Source organism: Athene noctua, chromosome 10 (assembly GCF_965140245.1).
Source record: "Athene noctua chromosome 10, bAthNoc1.hap1.1, whole genome shotgun sequence".
Classification (NCBI taxonomy): Eukaryota; Metazoa; Chordata; class Aves; order Strigiformes; family Strigidae; genus Athene; species Athene noctua.
The window spans coordinates 14213471-14236254 of NC_134046.1; the positions used below are offsets into that span (position 1 = coordinate 14213471).

General features: G+C 45.2%; 1 protein-coding gene across 6 annotated transcripts in view; it reads right to left on the bottom strand.

Annotated features, from left to right (window-relative positions):
• Positions 1-2664: 2664 nt before the first annotated feature.
• Positions 2665-22784, bottom strand: part of FLNB (filamin B) — a 72864-nt gene continuing 52744 nt past the window's right edge. For 2 of the 6 annotated variants that reach the window (XM_074914675.1, XM_074914681.1), the window contains 18 exons: positions 21943-22190; positions 20117-20191; positions 19291-19393; positions 18275-18415; positions 16550-16678; positions 15922-16095; positions 15612-15770; positions 15018-15221; positions 14258-14410; positions 13830-13952; positions 12980-13246; positions 12401-12538; positions 12195-12310; positions 10196-10328; positions 8981-9157; positions 6288-6506; positions 5135-5338; positions 2665-4458 (listed from right to left, as the gene is read on the bottom strand). In XM_074914675.1, the coding sequence (XP_074770776.1) occupies positions 4271-4458; positions 5135-5338; positions 6288-6506; positions 8981-9157; positions 10196-10328; positions 12195-12310; positions 12401-12538; positions 12980-13246; positions 13830-13952; positions 14258-14410; positions 15018-15221; positions 15612-15770; positions 15922-16095; positions 16550-16678; positions 18275-18415; positions 19291-19393; positions 20117-20191; positions 21943-22190 (2951 nt within the window). In that variant the 3' untranslated portion in view covers positions 2665-4270. Of the gene's footprint in view, positions 4459-5134; positions 5339-6287; positions 6507-8980; positions 9158-10195; positions 10329-12194; positions 12311-12400; positions 12539-12979; positions 13247-13829; positions 13953-14257; positions 14411-15017; positions 15222-15611; positions 15771-15921; positions 16096-16549; positions 16679-18270; positions 18416-19290; positions 19394-20116; positions 20192-21942; positions 22191-22784 lie in introns of all 6 variants that reach the window. The other 4 variants (XM_074914677.1, XM_074914676.1, XM_074914678.1 and 1 more) reach the window with 4 other exon arrangements.

Sequence of the window (22784 nt, forward strand, 5' to 3'; positions counted from 1 at the left end):
ACCTTCTCCCTTGCCTGAGGCAAGGTGCTGAGCAGAAACAGCTCCTTACAGCTTCTGGAAGGAGCTGCACCTTAATGCTTTATTTCGAAAAGGCTGAAGCTAATTTGAAAAGCAAATCCCCATGCTGCCGGGTAATGCTGGGGCAAATGATAGAGCGGGCAAAAGTTAAAGTGTGTGCTGCAGCCTTGGACCAGCCACCTGCTGGAAGCACCCATACCCAGGGTTTTCCCCCCAAAATGATGCACAGCCAGGCTCTGGAGCTCTGCAGAAGGCAGCTTTGTGCCCAGCATGAAGGTCACCCACAGCAAACCAGGATGTTTACTGCTGTCAAGAGTGCCTGACAGAGCTGGGTCTGTAACAAGCTACCTCCCCCAGCTAACACAAGACCTCTTGCATCTTTTGTATCAGACACAATAAACCAAAAGGCATCCATTCACATTTGTGAGTGGTGAAGAATGCAAGAGCCCTGCTGTCATCAGGTTTAAGTACACTATATGTGTGTGGAGGGATCATCAACCACCTCGCTTCCCTCCAGCAGCCTCTAAGAAGAGAAGTGGTGGATGCTCTCCTGATTGCATTTCTGTAATAGAGCTGCACACAATGAAATGCAAGTCTCAGCTTTGAGCAACACCCAAGTATGTGACATCTTTGCTACGCTGGCTCCAGTGATGGCCATCAGAAACAGAGTCAAGGCCAGGGACACCCAGAGGGGTCTGAAGAAGGAACTCCCAACAGCTCCCCATATCAAAGGAGAAGGCCAGTGGGCAGCAAATGCAGGCGAGACCCCAGGTACAGCAGGAACAAGCACAGCACAGGCACAGGACTGCTACAGGACAGACCTGAACAGTGTGGAATGTAGAACAGGCTGAGTATGCAGGATGTGAGGAGCTCCAGCTCCAGGAAGGACATCGTCTCCAAGGACCCCTTCACCTTGCCCATTGAGATGAACAAACGCTTCTGACATCAAAGCCCACCAACACCAGACAGGAGGATGGGATGCTCTTGAGAGTTACCACCCCTAGGTAACTGGTGTGCTGCAGGGACTTACCTTCCACCATCCACTAAAACATCCAGTAAACCTCCTGGAGATGCAATGGGTCACAGCAGGCTTTCTTATGTGGTGGTGCCCTGACTTACAGGCTGCCCTGAGTCACTGGCCACCAGCAGGCAAGGGTCCATCTTGCTACCAAGAGCACTGCCAGCCCCCCCCCCAGTGCTCACAGGACAGTTTGTGCCAGCTCGGGAGGGATGGATGAGTTCCCAGTGGGACTCACAGATACAGGTGGCCAAATCCTACTGCAAACTACCACCAAGGCAAGAGACTATAAACAAAGAAAAAGAATTTAAGTTCAATCAAACTGGCAGAAAAAAACACTTCCACAACTAGAGGCAAAAACCCCCATGCCAGTCCTCCATAAATAACTGAGAAAGTGCATCTCGTACCATTGCAAGTCTACCCAGTGAAAGGCACTGGGATGCCAGTAACCCAGTACACCAACATATCAGCCCCACAGCTGCCTGCTAAGGTAAGCATTGCAAATGGAAACCTTTGCCAAGGTGCCAAAGACCATAAGTAGAGCACATTGCCACTAAAAGCGCTGCTTTGTGCCCAACCAAAGTCAGTCCTCAGCTGTGAGAGTTAGCAGAGTTGGCTGAATGTTGTTGCTAAAGAAGATCAACACAGCCAAGTTGCACCAAAAGCTCTTTTCATCAACATCACCAGGTCCTTGCTGTCCTTAGCAAGTTAATTTTTGTGGCCACTCCACAGCTGTTGGTGCCCAGACAAGGCAGAATTGCTCGCTTGAAGTAGAGCTCAGCTTTTGCTGGAGGTAACCTCAGACAAGGTAACAATCATGGTCCATCAACTTCACCAACAACTCCCGTTAATTTCAGCTAATATGATTAGAGCAAGACGCCAAGCGGCAACAGGCAAGAGAAAGCTAGACAGGGTTACTGGGAAATAGGAGTTACACACGCATGATGTTACACACGCTCTCTACCCAACCCAACAGCTGTATCCAGGTTTTTTTGTTTTGTTTAAAAACATTAAATAGGAGGTTCAGGCTGACGTAGCACAAAGCTGATGAAACACAGTTAACTATAAAAGGGAATAATCTGATAAACCTGGGGCAGGAAAGTCATTGGCAGCTGCTGCATCTCAGGTTTCACCAAGGCTTCCAGCACAAGCCGTGTTTGGGAAAACATGGGCTGGTTTCCACGGTCATGGACAGAGCCAGCCAGCCCCAGGTGCAGCACCATGCCGGGAACCACCCCCTGCAGAGAGCCCCGGAGAGCCGGTGGGTGCCCCTGGCAGTGCCCCGGGATCAGACCAATGACCCTGCCCAGGACATGCCTCTCCCCAGCAATGCTGCCCCAGTACCAGGGGTCTACACAGGGGAAAACCAGCACGGCCCTGTCATGGCTCATTTGCACTCTGCCCGCTGATGTCCAGTGCATTTATGCCATGACATAACTTTTGCCAGATATTTTGGTTGAGGAAAAAATGTTTTAAAGAAAAACTGAATGGAAGTGAGATTACACCCAAGTTTTTCATTTCCACCTGCACAGCTCATGGGGTGGGAGTTATTCAGTCTGTCTGAAACTGCTGCATGCTGTAGTTTGAGCTTGAACTATATGAAAAGAATCCAATGTTGTTTTTAACATGCACATTTTAATGAAGCAAACAGTTCTATTTAATAAGTTATAAGATACAATTTTACAATCCTGCATTTTATTCCAGTTTATTTTGTTTTTACTTCCTAGTTTACAATGTAGTGAGCATTTCACATTAAGGCACAAAAAAAGCACAGTAAAAAAACCCCAACCTTCCTTTATTTCCCCAATAACTGTGCTGGAGAGTAGTGCATCCACACGTAACTACAGAACCATAAGCATGAACTTCTCCATAGGGACAGAGAGCGACATTTCAACAGATTTTCAACAAATCCTACCTTCTCCTAATCACAGAGTTAAAGCTCATTTGGAGAGTTTACTAAAGCCCCAGCAGCTGACAGCAATTCAGATATGCACTTGGGATGTAGCACAGAGTAATCCAGGACAAACAGACAAGTTATAATGGAAGTTTTCATTCCCTGACCCTCAGCAAGAGTGCCTTTTGCAGCGCAAAGGGGATTTCAGGAGAGAAGAGCATGCTTCAGGCATGTCCTTGGACTGAGATATAATAAAACAACTTGCAAAGACAGATTTGTTGATTGGTATTGCTATTACGGGTAAATTCGCACACCCGCCCTCCCTCCCACCCTCTACCCAACTACAGATGTGGGGTCCCAGCCGCAGGCTGGCTTCTTTGCACCATCCCAGCTACTTGCCTGGCCTGCAGCCTCCAGGGAAACCACTGATCATCTTCCCAATACACCACTGTCAAAATTGATGCAGGTCAGAGCAGTCATGCAGGTGAGAGCTACGCCTGGCTCGGCAAATTTAAGGGCTTCATTTAACACAGCCAAACCAGGGGTTGTTCTTAAAATAAATCAAAAAGTGTGGGGAGTTATCTGTAAAGTTACAGAAATTTCACTGGAATCCCAAGCTAATTAAAAACCATATTGCTAGCATCATGGCCAAAAAGCTACTTGTCTAGATTCACAAAGCGTTAACATAGAAAGGCTGAAAGCTCCCAGGAAGTCATTTTCAGTCTGCTTTTGGTTTGCTATAAACGATAAACTTTTCCTAAATGTAAACCATTAGCAAAGCATTTTTAGAAACATTTTAAATTTGAGTGGTAAAGCCACTTTTAGTAGCTTTTTATAATGTTAAGCGTTAAAATTGATCAAGTATACAAAGGCACCTATTATAGTACCAGTTTTACCTCATTTCTTTACAGAAAAGAATTTGAACTGGGGACAGCCCAAGTCATATTCCATAACTAAAATGTAAAGTCTCCAGTCAAATAAAATCAGTAGTTAAGATACCCAATTACAAAGACAAATTCCAGTTTTCAATTAACATCTAAAGTCTTTAACATCCGCAAGGGAAATTAGTGTCTAGTTATCCACATGATTCTCCAAACATTAACAGTGACTCGGACAGGACTGCAAAGGTACAATTTGAGAAGGATATTAAATAGATTGACATTAGGTTGGTAAGTAGGATAGAAGTGAAATGCTTGTAAAAAATAGTTAAGAGTTTACTTCTGACTGTATTGAAATGTGAGCCGTGTGTATCTAGATACTGCATTTTGCAACAGGACTGCATCCAGTATAACTCTGCATCTGAATTACAAACACAAGATCGACTCTGACGTTTGGCGAGTTTAGGGAACGGTGACATGGAAGGGACTCCCAGGGATGTGCTCATCACCCCATTTCACCGCCAGAATATAGTCACCCCTTTCCTTGACGACATAAGTTACGTTGTACTGATGGCTGCCCAAATGCTTGATGGATACCTCTTCGCATGGTATTGTAGGTCCATGGACACCAACTAACAACATATTTGAACCTACAGCAAAATAAGAGACTGTTAGCATTCCTAAGCTTAAATAAACAAGAATGGCTGTACCATAATATATTAGCTCCATAACACAAGGATTTTGTTATTTTAATTCACAGAAGGGTAGTCTGAGGTATGACTAGGCTAAGTTAAGAAGGAATTTTATTTAAAAAAGCCTTCAACCTCATAGAGACAAGGGTTTATATGTGCATTTTGCTGGACCTGACAGGCTACCACTATCTAACTAGAGCACAGGAGACATTAACACTGCTAGTGAAAGGGAGCAGGCACGGCCTTTCAAGTACTTCATTAGAAGTTAATAGCTAAGATCAGTGAACATGGCTGGCCTGTAATCCACCCACCACAAAGCTCCCGGATTATGACAACCAGCGCTCAAGGCTTATGGGAACACCTTGCATTACATGCTGCAATGCACCATGAGGGTTGCTTAAGTTCAGCAACCTGTTTGTTCTCATGCCATAACCCTGTGGTTTCTTTCAGGTGCACCTGGCATCTTTACATCCTCTGTATTAGGACTGATTTGGTGAGCACTGTGTAACATTTAGAGTTTTTCTTCAGAACCAGATCATCACCACAAGCTCTGAATTTCAACTTTGCAAGTTAGTTTAGAGTAAAAATGTCCCGCTAAACCACCCTGACATCCAGCTGGTTCCTGTACCCATACCTGCTTTGCTGCAGTCCACGGAGAAGGAGCTTTTCTGACCCACAAAAGCCTTTGAGAGTCCTGCTCCCCGGGAAACCACTTTGCTAGCATCCGAGGTGGATTTGGGAATAGCACTATAGCAAGTTTCAGTCGACGACCTTGTCACTGACTCTACCAGGATGGAAGAAGTTTCGTTGGCGCTGCCTGGGCTAACCAGTCGCTGTCCTGGAAACAGAAGAGATTTCTGACATTCAGATTCACCCCATCTGAAAGTCATTTACAAGGAGATGTCAAAACCCTCCTAATGACTAGCATGCATTCTGCATCCAAAATGCATTTTTGGAGAGGAGCCATCTCCTACTTCAGTTTTTAAGCTGACATCTTCCAGCAATGCTGGCAACAATCCCATCCCAGAGCCCTCGAGTGGTTAAAAGACCACAGGAACTTCAGGATTCATTAAGCAAAGCTGGCTGCTTAAGAAGAGTTAATTGTGCTCCAATCACCAAATGCCAAAAATTACCCGAGTTGGCAGAAAAGCAGGTGCAATTTTGCAATAACCCATTTTGAAAGCAGAGCATGTCCCAGCCTGGGGGAGTTCAGTCCCTGCCATCGACTCCCAAGAACATCACCGCGCCACGGGCACCAGGAGCGGGTTCACTAGCTCAGGGGTAGCAGTAGAGATGAACTCCAGTCTGTGCTTATACACAGCACTGAAGAGAGAAAGAGCTTCCTAAACCACCCTTCCTCACATCATCTAAAAGCCTCCCAGACACTGCTGACCTTTGGTTAGGTGACACCTGCACCAAAAGGAGACCAAGAGGGGCATCATGCTAAAGGCGACCAAGTTTCAGGCTTGGGGGGGGCGTAAAAAGGGTACGTCAGTCACATTTCCCTACTGCTAATGCAACACCCTAGGGCTAGATCAGGATTTAATATTTCCCCATGAAGCTGTGTTACATCCCTCCACTGAGTCAACCTGGCAAGCTCTGTGACTAATGCTTCTGTAGCCTCTCCTGAGATCCCTCATCTAGGCTTTGGAGACGATGGGGAGAAAAGTTTTGCTTCTCATGTTTTAAGGCATCTAGACTTGAATGCCACACTATCTCAGAGGGACATATTTGCTAAATGACACAAACTACTTCAGGCACACAGTAAATACTGGTTAGCTTTTTACCTGTAACCTTTGCCTTGAAGGGGCTGCCCACTATGTGGTTAGGTCCACCATATTTAACTCCAATTAAATAGTTTCCTGGAGCCATGGGTGTGTACATGACTTTGTAACCTTCTGGAGTTTCCTGGCAGTCCATTTTCACCTTTGATGGCCCTTCAATTGTAACAGAGAGGGTACCTGGACCAGCCTTGGTCGTGTTAATGAAAAACTCCGACTGCAATCCTAGAAAGACGTAGCACAGTAAGACACACTCTTCCTCATACCCGATGTTACAAAAGCAGCCTGTTGTCAAATGGGAACAGGTAATCTGGTGCTGGATGAGGTCACACAAGGCTGCAGGCAGGGAGGGACAGCATGCCTCCCCCCAGCATCCTTGCACAGGCCAGCCCTGACCAGGGGCTCCACGCCCCAGCAGTCTCCCCGCCGGCACCCTGGCTCCCTCCTCTGCTCATGTTGTGTGACTGTGAGGCAGGCAGGAAAAGGGGTCAAGAGATCTCTCTAGGACCAAAATGAAAGGATCCTGGCATCAAAAGACTGGCTTAGAGAGAAAACTCTTAAAACAAGAACCTTTCTACCCAGCGTCAGAGCCTGTGCAGGCTCAGTCTCCCGCATGGCTAAGCTCAGGAAAGCTCAGTGCCATCTCGCTGCCTGGACTGTAAATCAGGAGCAAAGAGCCCACAAGAAAGCAAGAGAGATGAGGGGCAGGGGATGTGGAGGAGATGGGTGTTTGAACTGCTCAGCAACAGCACTCCAAGCAGTTTGTGGAAACAAAAGCTTGTTTAATTGCAGCATCTGGTTAACACAACTGGATTATTGCTGCTAATACTAAGCCAATGACACAATGCCAGCAACACAAGAAAAACATTAAGTAAGGCTTTCAGCCCCCAAATAATTTACTGTCAAACTCTGGCTTCAAACATTTACGATCTTTGGGTTGTTGTATCAGACACTGATGAGGAGGAATAAAGTGTTAGAGCTCAATCAAAACCAGGACGGTTGTGGGAAAGTTTACTACAGCTGCAAATGAAGCATGCAAGCATGGTGATGAACTAGGGAGTTTCTAACCTCTCCACACAAGAGGCTGCTGTGTTGCAATGCTGGAAGAACCCAGCTCCCACAGAGGGACTGTACCATCTTCCAGTGCTTTAGCAGTAAATCTCACTGGCACCGCCTGCCTGGGAGGTAAGGCAGGCAGCCTGCAATGTGCACCACTCAACCAGAGGAAAAATAATTTCCAAAGCCAGCAAGCTTCACAGCTTCTCACTGAAGACTTCTTGCTCCGAAGACACTGCTTTTTCCCTGTGACCAAAATGAAGGCTCGCATTGTTGGAGGCTGCAGACACGCACATCTCCTGGGGGGATGTTTCAGGTGCTCAGCCACTGGCTATTGAAACCTCTACACTAGATCATTGTTCAGAAACGCTGCTCAGCAGCTCCCAGGGCACTGAGCTTTTGGCAGCTGCCAGGATTCAACAAGGGGGCACAGAGGAACTTTGCTGAAGTTAAACAGTCTATTTAGATTAAAAACAACCCCAAGCACCTTTATAGATGGAGAAAAACTCCCCTGTCCCTGATGCATCAGTGGCTAGTATTAATGACTGCTTTTGTTTCCACCTATTAAAGCAGAACTGGCTATAATACCTTTATTTTACATAGTGTATCCACATGTTTCCAAAACCAACTGCTTGGTTTCTCCAGAACAGCAGAAGCTTTGACTGAAAAACTGCAGTACTTTTTTTTTTTTTTTCCCCAGGGAGAAAAAAGTATGAAATGGAATTCACAAAAGACAGCAGTAGGTAGGATAAGAGAACCTAGCTATCACCTTGCATATTAAAAGGAAAAAAAATACATCAGTTTTTCTCTGCTATTCACCTGTGTGTGTGGCCCAAGAAAGCACACAATTAAATAAATCAAAGCACATATCCTGGAATGTTTCCATGCTTTCTTATTAAGGCCGTAAATCAATATAAATAAAAAATAAAAACTTAAACCCTACATGCTTGAGATAAGAACTATCAGATGGGGCAGTCACAGCCAATAACTGAGTGTCAGATTTCCAAGAAGAGTCAGCATTCACACTGCATCTGAAGCACATATAGCACACTACAAACAGAACAACCCACTGTACTCCCTAAAGTTAACACATCGTATTACATTTAACTTGAAATTTCTTAGAGGTGCAGGCACTGAAGAGAAGGTTACTGGGTACACCCTCATACCCATTTAACTAACGGGGGTATGCAAGTTACACAAGACTCCTTCAACCAGACAGCCAACTCAGTATGTGCATTCACAAAAGCCTCTGGCCTTTGCAGACATTGTGTTCACATGTGGAAGGGAGCCAGAGCATTCCAGAGATCTGAGGGACCACCGATGCAGAACTAAGCTAACCAGCAGAGTCACAGCTCAGCTGCTAACCAGTTCAAGTAAACTCATACTGCAGTTGCTGGTTTGCAGAGGTTTTATGTTTGTTAAGGCTCAGCATAGCCCGGCAACTCGCTGATCAATAGTTAAAAGACTTGAGGAGCATGCGAGAAAGCAAAATTAGCCTGCGCCCAGGTTGGCAGAGAATGTGGGTTAGTTCAGCTGCCTCAGCAGGGAAAGTAATGTAAAAATATGCCTAAGAACAGCTTCTGTCTCTGTCATAAAGTCAAAGTGCAAACACATCCGTATCAGAGGTGTAAAAGAAGGGTTACCCGTGGTACCGCTCTCCAGGCCAGATCCGTACGCTGTGACGAGCGCGGGATTGCCCGCCTGCCCGGGCTCTCCAACACGCACTTTGAAAGGGCTGCCCACAACGTGGCTGCCATTGAACTTCACGTCAATTGAGTGGATGCCATTTTCGTGGGGGATGAACCGAACGGCATACTTATCTGCAAGAGAGAAGTGGCTTTTCTGATACATCAGAGATAACAACAGTAGAACAATAAAACAGCAATGAAACCCCATGCAGGGCTGGTTAGCAACCCAAGCAAGGCTTCTGTAACGCTTCAACGTATTTTGGTCCCAGCTTCAGGAAACTCAGCTACACAAGCTGCTAAATTCATATTTAAGTAGAAAAACACTGTATTTATCACAGGAGGTGTCACGGGCTGCATTTTCACCTTGTCTACTAGGATCCGATCTCAGTTGTCATCTAGTCTGCAGGGTGAGTTTTAGGGTTATTTGCCTCACACATGCACTAAACGTGACAGCTTAATCACAGCTCAACCTGTCAGTGGTCGAGGGAGCAGCGCAGAGAAGAAAAGCAGCTGGTAAGAGCAAGCCAAATCTTACCAGCGGGCTGAGTGTGCTGCTCTGACACTACAGACACAGCACCTCTGTTTAAGAAAGTAATTTAGCAATTTGCTGGTATTTAACATTTTTGATTGCATGTTAACCCAGAGGAGGGACTGATGTTCCCCAGCCGGACAGCTGCTATCTGTCCACAGTACAGACTATAACTCATTCAGACTTCAAGTGAAAAAGAAAAGCTCATTGCTGAAACAGGTGTTGAGCTTTCTGTAGTGTTTGCTTATATTCAACTTTCTTGACATTTAGTATGAAGGACTGACTGCGAGTTAAAAATAAACTATTAGTCAAAGATGGAAGCATAGCTTTGAAAAATAAACTACTTCTCTTGCTAAATTCAACAACCACATCATATTTCATTTATGACTAGTTTCACTGTACCTTCACTGGCAAGCCAAGACTTAAATATCTGTATCTTACACAAGTCAGGCTCAGTCATTTCAAGAGCTATCTAGGAAAAGCATGGACTCTTGACACCAGGAAGTCATTCTCCAAGCAAGGTGCTCGTCCCTCGGGTACACTGCTCACAAACCAAAGCGACAAAAGCCCCTCGCTATGTGTCAGTGAGTGTGCTTTGGAGGTCACCCAGTTTGTTTTGACCAACATAAAGCCATGCTCACCTGGCTCCAGCTCAGACACGTGACACTCTTCTACAGCTCCGGAGGGGCTGTGGACTTTAGCATCAATCTTGCCCTTTGCCCCATTTAGTCTTATAGCAAAGGATGCCGGCTGATTAACTTTTAATCCAGACTCCTGAGAATGCAACAGTCAGATTATCAAATTTAAACTTCTCGTTTCAGACAGCACAAGATTTGTGGCAAGGAAATAACAACTTCAGCACAATTTTCTTTTTTTAAAGATTTCAACAAAAGGCATAAAGTTGTGACTTGCATTAACTGTCAAATTAGAAGCTCTCTCCCTCTTAGGGGGGTGGCTGATTTAGCAGTCACCCACATTGGCTAGGCTGATTCTTCCCATGGTAACAGGTCGTTTTTGGAAGTCAGACAACTCAGCCAAATCAGGCAGAGGCAGATTTAAGAGACTAGTCACTTGTTATCACTCAGGTCAGTCTCCAGTATTCAGGCACTTGATCTAAAGGATGTTTAAGCTATAGCTCCATTTTCAGTGTGTTCATTCATTCCAGGTTCATTCAGGGGAAAAGCCTCCCTCTGATCATCCAGTTTTCTGAAAGAGCAATATGCATGTTTATATTTGCCACAAGAGGCTGCATTTAGAACGCCACCACAAGATGTCTTAACATGAGAAAGTAATTTAAAACATGAAACCAGATGTTGCTGTGCTGTCAGGCCATTGGTGGAAGGCGAGGCAGCTCAGCATCCATGCTGCAATGGTCCTCAACCAGAGCAGCCCATGCAGCTATCCAGCAGTAATATTTTATGCTGAACATACTTTACCTGATCTTGTTATCAATTAAATCCTGAAGAGGGAAATAAATGCAACTGAGTAGAACTGAGATACAATGTATAAAGAAAGTCCCTGATGCAGGTTTAGTGGAGGCTGATGTTGCACACTGCGCTCCGTTACCGAATACTCAGCTTTATCTGCCTCTGCAGGACTTAATTGAAGCGAGTATTCCTGTCAAAGAGTCTTTAAATGAAACACAAGAGAAACATCAATACCACAGTGACTAATTAACGCCCTTGTAACTCCTGCTTAGAAGAGATACTATTGGATCAGGCTGTCACGATTCATTTACACAGCCAAGGTAGAGGAGTCCTGCAGCCCAGGCAAATTCCTGGGGACCACAGCTGGGACATACCCAAAAAAAAGCCTCAACTGAAGTACTAATTGCTTATCACAACTTGATGAGGACTGAGGTACGGTATATTTAGACACAGATTCTCAGTCTCATATCCAAGTTTCTGGCTTTGGAGATTTAAGTCAGGCCTTTAATGTTGCATGTATTTTAATGCACGTAACCACACACACACAAAAATGATATGGTGAGGTTAACAGATGAGCCCAGACCAAGTACAAAGCTGTGATTCACTCTGAGATTGGCTACTGTTTGTGAATCATCTGAGCTGCAACTGTGTGGTTTTGTGATGTCAGCCAGAGTAAATCTGTGCTCTGACCTCACGGTGGGGCCCCCTCCATCTGCCCATGCAAATGCTCCAGCAAGGCTGCAGCAATGTCCCAGCCGTGTGGCCCTACACTGCTTCACCTGTGGAAACCCAGCTCTTCAGCCCACATACCAGCTGAGTAACTTGGTACCAGCACAATCACCGGTGGTTCATGTTCATGTTTCAGTTCTCCCTGGCACTCCCCTAGCTAATGGGATGAAAAGCAAGTTTTAGCTCCTTCAATGCTACTTCTATAGCCTCTTATTCTTAATTCCCAAGTGTTACCACCCGTAATACACTCAGTTGAGCCTTCTGCCTTCAAATTCTGGCTAGGCAGAGCTGGGCCAGCTCTACTGGCCCAAGTTACCAAGGGGGCCGCTGCCAAAAACCTCTCTGGCTGCACACTGAGCTTGGAAACAAGCACCAAACAAGGCCAGGCTATTACTAAGAAGAAAGGACAACCATTTTGGTCTTGGAGAACAAGGACGAAATCAGTCTGTGTGGCAAGTTATGGAGATGTTTCCTCATGTCTCACCTGAAGGCTAGTGACAGTGAGCCTGCGAGCATCATCGGATGGGGCGATGACAGGAACCAGGTAGGGGCTTTCAGGAATGTGCTCATCATTGAACTTTATGGACACCTCATAGTTGCCTGCAGGGAGAAAAGAAGCAGTGAGCGTCCTTAGTTTCTTTGAGCGTAGCATTCAGTGTTTTTTCAGTATGATTTGGTCTTGGTACATACCTGGCTCTTGAACTATGTATGATACACCACAAGATCCATCTTTATGGTCCTCAAAGGCAATTTCTGCTTTACTTGGGCCTTCTACAGCAATAGATAGTCCTCCAGCTCCAGCTTCCCGTGTCCATATACTGAACTCGGCTGTTGAAGAACATGAGAGCACACATAAGAGTAAGTTTGGGGCTGCTAGGTTACAGTTTCTTTCTAACAGACTGTGCAGCATCTCATACTTATGTCTATGAGGAATGGTACCTCGTCCCATCATCCTGGGTGGTAACACTTAGCAGTTTCTCCAATAGGCTCCTATTAGTCTTGAATTAGCCTATCAGCCCCATATAACATCCTTTACAACCTTAAGCTCATCTTGTGAGAGCAGTCAGTTTCCTAAACGTGGATTTCCAGACTTCTCCATCTGCATGATGCAGCAATATAATTTCTTCATGTTCTTCCACTGATCACCCTTGGCTTGGGGCAACCTATGGTTCAAGCTCTCAGAGAAGAGGCCAACAGAAACCATAGCACTGTGCTGCAGACCTGCTGTGCATGGTGGGCACTGGAGCCTAGCGAGAGCAGAGGACTCACCTGGGACACCTGTCTCTCCACGCTCCAGCCCTGGGCCTCCAGCTCTCACTTTATGGGCTCCTCCCTCACCCAACGGCCCCACGGTGAACTGGAAGGGGCTGCCTGGCACCGGCTGCCCTCTGTATTTGACATCCACAGTGTGGACCCCCATTTCTTGTGGCACAAAGCGGACGCAATAGGTGTTTTTGTCAGCTTCTACGATTTCAGCATCAAAGTTTCTTCCAGAGGGACTAGTTACCTGGGCTGTCATATCCCCACAATCAATTTCTAACCAGAAGAGAATTAAAAAAATGCAGATTAGAAAGTGACAAAGGGTTTTGGTATTTTGTTTGTGCAATTAGGACCTGAGCTCAAGTGATTACACAGTACAAATGACAGAAGAGGCATGTAGGTGCCAGTTTGTATGCTCAACTAGATGTGTGCTGCCAAGCAGCAAGCCCAGCCAATTACAGCTTACCAGGTGCTATGGAAGGCAAATGAAAAGGCTGGATAAGTGCAGCCAGCTAAGACTGGTCTGTGTGATCCACATATGCCAGACAGCAGTACAAACACTTAACAGTCAACATGACGATCTTAAAACCCTGGAGACAGGATGAGCTGTGCAGCCCGTTCTCCAGTCTGCTGTACACAGGATAGATTAAGGCCTCCCTGGTATTTATTTCTCCATATGCTGACCATGGTTATGCTTATTTTTAACCGTTCAAAGAGACCACACTACCAGCATTTCCTCCTTTAACTATCTTAATGTGAGGATGTCTTAACAAGACTTAAGTTTCTATTTACACTGCTTCAGGTACACCCAGGCTATACAAATGCAAGTTATGGTTATGGGAATAAGGACATTACTTACCTGGAATTTTTAAGTTCAGATCACATATACTTCCTACTGTTGCAACAGAGGGAGCCCGTCTTGTTCGTGTGATGCTCTCCTTAACTCTTCCTTCCCCACTTATCTTCACAGTAAATGGGCTGCCTGTAGGTACCACAGCAAGTCATTCCTCCTCCACTCATTACACACTGCATTGAGGGGAGGAGTGAAAGCCTCCTCTCCCATGTAGTGGATTGATCATAGGGGAAGTTTTAGAGTCAGCTAACAGTCAGGTCCAAGTGAAATACATCTGTGTAACCAGAACAGTTTTGGATGCTTGCTGCTTGTGGAGGGTACTGGTAGGACCTCCTTGAATCTTTGGGACTTGCAGTCCGAACCAGATCACACTGCCCATCCACAGCAAGACTTCTGTCGTGCTAACCAAAAAGTTGCTCAACACCTCTGCTTACCTGGAATATGTTCATCTGCAAATTTAGTAGACACAATGTACACGCCAGGTACAGTTGGAAAATAGGACACTTTGCAAGTTCCATCTTCTAGGTCTTCGGTTTGGATATCTACCTTGCTGGGTCCTTCAACTGCCAGTGAGATCCCACCATAACCTACAATATAGCTAAGTTAGCCATACATTTCCATAGTGCTATTATAAATTTGATGTAAAATAGTCCAAACCCATAGCAGTAGCTAGTCAGTAGCTTTGCATCATAATGGGCACATGGAAGTTGCATCATGCCTTAATGACATTTTTGTAGTCCTCATCAGTCAGGTATTGAAGGCACAGCATGTATTCAGCTCCTAAAATGCTTTGGCCATATCCCTTTTATTTCATTAAAGTTCAAAAGTCAGCTTCAAAGACTGTGGCCAAGGCTCCACATTAAACCAACAGGGAAATATCTTCCTCATTTCCTTCTTGCTGTACACAATGCTATAACCAGCACCATCAAATGAAAGAAAAGCTTCATCAGTGCCTCACTGACAGTCCTTGTTGGCTGTAATGGAAGACAACTTCTAAAATGCTTTGCTTTCTTGGCTGATAATAGCATTGTCTGTAGTTAATAACTGACAGCAATGATCATGCATGCTTAATACACTATTTGCATCTGCTGCTTTGTGGCTTGTGACCTGGTGGTCACACTGAGGGAGACAACACTCATTTACGGAGGATACATATCTCACAGCATCCCACAGTCCCTTTGCAATGGAACTAACCTGCATCTCTTGTGTCTACAATGAAGTCACACATTTCAAAAGTTCGTCCTTCTACCAAGCCACGTCCAAAAACTCTCGCTCGTCTGGCATCTCCTATCTCAGACTGGACCACCATGATTGTTACAGGGCTGTTTGGTACATGGCTCCCATTTTTCTTAATGCTAACCAGATGTTCTCCCACTTCCCGTGGAATGAATGAGATGCCTACAAAGCAGAGAAATGTGACAAACTTATTCACTTTTTATGCATGTTATACTTGATTTAAATGCCTTAACTACACCAAGAAATGGAATACTGAAGGAGTACTCTCTTTACACATGTTAAGTGTTGCTCTCAAATGGGCCACAAAGCCATTCATATATGTTGACAAACAGCACTTCAGTCACAACCTGGCACATCACATGCAAGCTAATATAAGAAGTCATTCTTCATACTCTTCTGTCTTTGGCCAACTGTACCAAACAGTATCAACACCTGGTTTAACAACGCTCTTCTTGGAAGGATTAAAGAAGCCAGTCATTTTACATAGCAAAGCAAACTGGAGTAGAGGCCACTACTATACTACTCTTTCAGGTCAAGACTGTCAGAGCTTACCAATGTGGTTATTGGGTAGCCTTTTCAGAAGACAAGGCTCATCACGACCTGATGGGGCTTTAATGCTGGCTGTTAGGAGACTGAGATCAGTCTCATTGATGTCCAACAGAAAGTCAGCAGCAGAACCGAGCTTAACCTGGGACCGTCTTCTGTTATCATCTGAATATAAAGAGAAACAAGTCAGAAAATACTACAAGGTTAAGTGCAGAACAAGTTGGAGGACTTCATGTTCCCGCCACAAGTCAGGTCCCCCATGCTATCACAGGTTAGTTTTCATTATGAAGTGCTTCCAGAAGTCTAAACTTTATACCTGTGATCTTGGCCGTAAACGGACTGCCCGGGATGTGCTTGTCATTGTACTTGACCAGGATGCTGTAGTTCCCAGGTAGAGTAGGCAGGTATGTGACTGTGCATGTCCCATCTTTGTTATCAATGCAGCTGATCTCTGCTTTTGAAGGTCCTTCAATAGCCAAGTCCAGCCCACCTAGGAAACAAGGAGAACAGCACTTCTATAAACCTTCGTGTACATCAAGTCTAAAGATCCAGTACTTGGTACTGAAAATGCAGGTTAGATACATGTTTTCAAAGAACAGCAGCAAAAATAGCTCAGGCCAATCCACTAAGACCACAACTCTATTCAGCTTTTTAGCTAACAGTGATTTCACATCCAGTCACCATCCACTAGATCTAAGCTACCTTCAGTCTATTTTTAATGAAATGAATCATTTGCACCCTGTACCACAGGATACATCTACTGCTCTCGGGAAGAGGTAATAAAACAGTTTTTACTGCAAGTTACAGCCTGATATTTACACAAGTCATTTGTATCACACCAGAGATTCATAGTTGGATAGATGAAGGCAAATTAATGATGATGTGCATTACACTTCCAGAAACTTCCTAGCTTAGGGTAGGATGGGTTTAAAGAACAGACTTACCCTCTCCTGCGTCTTCTGTGACAATGGTGAAAGTTGCTGGTTTATTGGCAACGCCATAAATGAGGCCAGGCCCATAAGCAGACACACTGCCGCTGTTTGGATAATTCACATAGAACTGCAGAGGGCTCTCTAAAGGCAAAATAAAACCAAAAGCAGCACTTTTAAGGATGAGTGGGCCTGAACTATGAGAACAAAATAGACATCAAGCTGCTCCAAACCAAGAGGATCTTATGCTTACTGATACGTATGTTCTTCAGTGCCATTCTCACTAGATATTTCAGGAACCTTTATGGGACTGTAATGCACTTAAAATGAATAAGCCTCCTCTTTTATCTTCAAAAGATACTTCTCCACTATTTGTTTCACATTCAGTCGTGACAAAGTAAGTGCTACTCAAAGTACCAGAGATAAGCTTCAATGATGTTGTAAAGGATCTTACTCATTACAAGTTTATTTTTAGCACGTTAAATCAGAACATGACTCAGAAGGAGGCTTTCAGTTCAGGCACAGATCCTGAATTTTGGTAGCTCAGAATTAGGAATTAGCACAGCACATTATCTGACTCAATGGACCTGAACTAGCAAATTTGAAGGGTATCCAAAAACATATTTGCCAGCCTCAGATTAGCTAAGCTGGTGCACAAGAACAAAAAGTACAGTCACCAACAGCCAATAATGGTTTAAAAAAAATTCACTGATAGCTCTTAAATCCAAAGATAGATTTTGCAGTCAAGACAGTAGCAAGCTTGATTCATGATAGCCTTCAAGAAGGGAATATTACGGCACACCATCCTTCTGCACAGGCACCAGGTAATGCTGTTAGTGAACTGACAGATTTGACAGTTTGGCACTTACAGAGGTGCTATATCCATACAAAGGGCCAAAGATATTGAAGTAGCACCATCCATCTCATTAATGAGCTCCCTACTTCAACCAAAGTTATCCTGTGTTTCTGTACAACATTAGAACCAGCAGCCCAGTCCAGGCAGTGTTGAAGGTATTTCTGTTTCATGTCTACACATTCTTCTACAGATCTGCCCCTTTTTGCCCCAGCCCCATACAGCCGGCATGCTCGGAGAACCGTGGGATAGCCCCAGCCCCCAGGTGAGGCAGAGCTTTGGCTGGGGAGGTGCAGGAGCTGGTGAAGTAAGGACAAAGAAGAGGAGAGAAAAAGAATGAAAAGCAGTGGTTTCTGTTTGTTAAGAAGCAGCCAAGAAGAAAGAAAGATTACAGCACAGTGTGCATATGTGTTTTATTTTATTGCAGTGAGATGGGAAGAGTAACTATAGTGTTTTAACCACTTAGTCTTCCCCACAGATTGGAGATTTTATGCCAATGCAGTTTTAAGGATAAACATATACTGTAACCACTAGTTTTGTCAAGCACCACAGCAGTGTATTTCAACCTGAAAAAAATGGTAGTTCGAAAATTGTATGTTTCTTCTTCATAATAAAATGCCAGAAAAGCCAGTTTCCCAAACCAAAATCCATTTTAAGCATGGCTGGTACTATTAAACCACAATGGAAGCTCACATGTGCCGGCACTTACTCCTTTGCTTTAGCTGCTCTCTGGACTGCTTGCAGATGAACTGCTGCTGAACGGTTAAGATGTCCAGGGCAATTCTTACTGCAGCACACACAACTAAGCTATAGAAACTCAAACACGGAGCAGATGCATCAGCAGGACACTGCACTCGGATTTGTGTCACCTGCTTTGTCAGACTCACCTGGGATGTGCTTTCCCATGTATTTTATGTGCATTTCATGCAGCCCAACCTCAGTGGGAGCATATCTCACTGTTACTGTGCCGTCTTTGTTATCCACAATATCAGGCGTATCTGTCTTTCCAGAGGGCATGTGTACTTCACCTGCAAAAAGCCACCATGGGAGTTACAGAAGGAGAAGCTGCCTGCTTACCCACAAAGAATTGTCTAGCCATTTTAAACAAGCATTTTAAATTGTTAAACCCCTTACCCACAGGGACAAATAGGAAGCTAATGGGAACACTAACCAGACATGTTTTCTACTTAAGCTACATGAATACAATGCAGCAGTAGACATCTGGCAAACAGTCCTGTGACCTTACAAACTCTACAGAGGCAGGGCTTCAGTCACTAAAATTTCCACGGCAAACTCCAGGAAAGGCACCGATCTACCTCACTGCAAGATGCTCCCTCCTCTCCTGCAGCTCTTTTGAAAAGGAAAGATCGACTGACTCTTCAACAGGGACAGACCAGGGTTTGGGGTGGAATTGCTGGGCTAGAGGGCAGAAGGGGACACAGACCCTGTGTGCAGGAGCTTAGTGCAACCAAGATATTACTGGGGTGATGCTCTCAGCTGCCAGACCTGGGGAAGAGGTGCCTCTTTTGGAGGTGTGTGACAGGAATGCAGGATTAGACTCTTTTGCAGCATCTGCACAAAGTAAGTAATGGAGCTCATCAGGGATGCACGTAGCTGCTCTAGGGGGGAAAAAGCAGCAACATGTCCTACAGCAACAGTCTAGCACCAATGACCACAGCAGCACCAAGAATCCCCTCATTTAACTCAAAACCATTGACAGGGTGTATCCTGCTCACCCTCAGCGGGTGCCACTTGATATGAAATTAAACAATTAAGTTGCTGGCAGGATACAACACTCCCCCACACACTGTGGTCTAGACCACCCAGACTGTTAGCTGCAAATGGATAAACATGCTAACAAAAAAGCAAAACCTCCCTGAGAGACTACACATACTCCAGGTACCTGTTATTTCTCCTTTCCTTACGGCAAAAGGAATAACCATATCGAAGGGCCTGAATCCCATGCCATTCATGTCTCCAACTGGGACATAAGCTTCTTCTGTGACCTAAAGTAAGCAAAAGGATGGGACACTTCAAAAAGGATAGTAGACCCAAATGAGCACGGAGCAACTCCACTGTGAGCACAAGCAGAAGAGAGCATGTGGTGATTATCACAGCCAGCCCTGGGACTGGGCTCAACCAGAGCAATGTCCAGCCAAGCTCTCCTTCATGACACCACCACACTGCAGAGCAGAGCGAATCAAACATGGTGTGCATGGAAGACATGCTGGAAAAAAGTTAAGAGATAAAAATGGAACACAAAGGGATGGAAGACAATGTAGAGCACGCAAGACCCAAAGTGGCTCCATCTGAAAGGATTTAGTTGCTTAAGGCCTGGAAGAGAAAGTGATTTTTGAATGGGGCAGAGTGATTGCAACACAAAACGGACAAAAGAAACAAGTTTCACAATGCAACTCTGGACTCAAGACACTGTGCTGTTTTACTGAGAAAACAAAGCAATGAACTCAGGTTGCTTTTGCCAACAGGAAACATTGCAGAAGTAGAAGCTGTAGGTGTAATGATCCTCTTTGTGTTTAAATGAGAATTTATTTGGAGACTCCCTTCAAGCAGCAAAGAAAAAACAAGGTCTGGATCCCAAGAACAATTGATCAAACAGAAAGAATGAACACAATGACCAGAGAGATTCAAGCAGTCCCAAGAAGCAGGCTGTCTTCTGAAATGGAACACAGATGGGGGAAAACCAGCTGAAAAACGTAAAAATTGTGTACCCAAGGGCGGAATCCGGGGGGGGAGGCGCCCACTGGCTCCTGCGACTGCACGGCAACATCATCTGCATCTACAGCCTGGGCAGGGGTAGAGGCAGGTTAGGTGTTATTCTGGCATGGAGGCATTCCCACCTTTCACAGTACAGACACATCGCTCCTTCCAGCTCCTTGACACCTTCCTCCCACTGTGGAGCCCTCCCAGTCCTCTTGCCATTGCAAAGACCTGGTTCCAGCCAATGGAGCTGGGAAACTGCCTGTATCCACAGGCACTGGACACTGAAGGAAGCCACCAGCAGTGCAGCAAAGGGACAAAGCCTGTACATGCCATTGTTGGGAGCAAAGCTGGAAAGCAGTGCTTAAACGCTGGTGGAACTGAATTTCAGAGTTGCTTTTTTATGGGACTGGTGCAGGGAGGGAGGTGAGAGGTTTAAACCTAAGATGCAAGTCCCCACATGCTGTGCAGCATGGTGTGCAGGCTGGGAGGCAGGGGAGCCTGCTGCCATGGGAAGGCTGCTCCCGGCTCATGCACTTGGGTGAATGACCCAGCCCACGACCAGTCATAGCTGCAAAGCTATTATTCTGATTCATAGCTGGGATAGTGTTGTCAAGACACCAAATGTGTTTTCCCCCAGTGCAGCCTCCCTTCCCACCAGGCATGCCAAGACGATGACTTGCAAATTCCCATCTCCCCACTTAACCCAAGAAGAATGGCCGGGGCTGACACCCACACACAGAACTCCACCGGGCTCAGCCACGCCAACTCCTCCTGCCCATTTACACCACTGCAAAATACCTTAAAACAACCCACTGGAAATCTACGCATGGGAAGACTCCACTAAGAAACCCAATGCAAAACAGAACTACTTGCTCTTTCACTGTCTTCTGTCTCCAGCTGAGACATCCAAGTCAAACACGTACTGTATCAGTCAGCTAGGAAGTGGGAACTTTGGCTGGCTGGGAGCAGGCTCCCTGACCTTGAGAGGCATTTCCTGCAGTGAGCTTTGAGTGGTGACCAAGGGAGTCATTTTTCTCACGGAAATCTTCAGAGACACTGGTCGTGATCTGCCAGGGTGGCAGGTAGGAAGAGCCAGTGTGCCTGGCCCACAGGCTCTGGCCAGACTCCGCGCAAGTATGGCTGTGTAGTTTCATGGACCAAGATGCGCTGGAGGCCGCCTCAGCTGAGATTACAAGACCAAGGCTCATTTTGCCAACACTGAGAGCTGTTCTTCACGTGAAGGGCTTTTGTGAGCCTTGCAAGGCACCTAGTCTGCTCCTCTGGGAAGCTGGGGTTTTTGTTTGCTTTTTAAACCTAAACATGCTGAAGTACTGCATGTTGGAAGGAACGTAATTAGGAGGGGGATTTGGCTGTAACAGTTTAACTAGCACTTTCAAATCATTTTTTAAGTGTGAGCTAACAGCCTGCTTCCCTGGGATCTGTCAGCAGACCATTCCTTAATTTGGAGTTGACATTATAAAGTGAGAGAGATGGACAAATCAGAGCACCATATCTGACAACAGCTGAAGTAATTAGTTGTAGAATCTGATTACAACCACTCTTATATAATTTAGAAAAATAACTACATGGTCAGGAAATGAAAAATTAATTTGTTCAGAGAAGCCAAGTCTTCATCCTCTGATGGTTTCTATCCCTCTTCACTTAACTGTATTACCTGCTCAAAAAAATCTCTGCAAGTAACAAGGATTCATTAGCTCCTCCTAGTCTAATAGATGCCTAAACAAATGTTTATACACAGAGTTAACCTATCACTAAATAAAACGTGGTAGCAGGAATCTGAGTGGGAGGTATTTTCGGAGCAGAGCTGGCTTACCATGACGGTGAAAGGACTGTTGGGAATGTCCACCCCACCAAAGCGGACATAAATCACATAGGTTCCTGGTTTAGCAGCAGTATAGAAGATATCATAAGTCCCATCCTCGTTTTCAACAACATCTGCTTCAGCTTCTGTCCCATCTGGCGTCAGGACGGTGCACGTCACTTTTCCCTTCCCTGCGGATTTGGCATCTACCACAAAACCAACCTCCTCACCAGTCTTCACAGTGGGTGCAATTCCAGGACCTACAAGGCAATTTTCATTACAGAAAGCATTCAGAGGACAGTTTTCCCAGGCAGGCCGCCCACGAGGCACCTGGGAAGCACAGCACCAAAATGTCGATCCCAGGGACCCACAGATGTGGTTTTAGGAGCAGATGTACAAGGGACGTTCATCACGCTGGTCAGCACAGTTGCACACAAGAGTTGGCTACCAGCTTTCCTTCTCCTCTGTAATCAGAGGCTGGATGAGAACAGAATGGGGGGGAAAAAAAAGAACCCTATACTGGAAGAAAGAAATGCCTTAACCCATACTCTTATCATCATACTCCTTTATGCAGAGCCAAAGGCACTATCTTCAGCCCTGGCCAGCGACTCTGTTGTTACTGCTTTAACATAAACCTCCCTGTGTAAGCAGCTATAAAAGGGCACAGTAGCAGCCATGGCTGTTTCCTCCTATATTACCCACAAATGATTTTCCACTGTTCTGCCGCACATGCCCCCAAAAAAAGAAAATCATGAAACAATGCCCAAATTGTAGCAATCAGATCCAGCCTAAAGAACAGTGTTTAAATGAGAACTATTAAGTCTCATTTGCAGTACATATTTAATACTCTTACT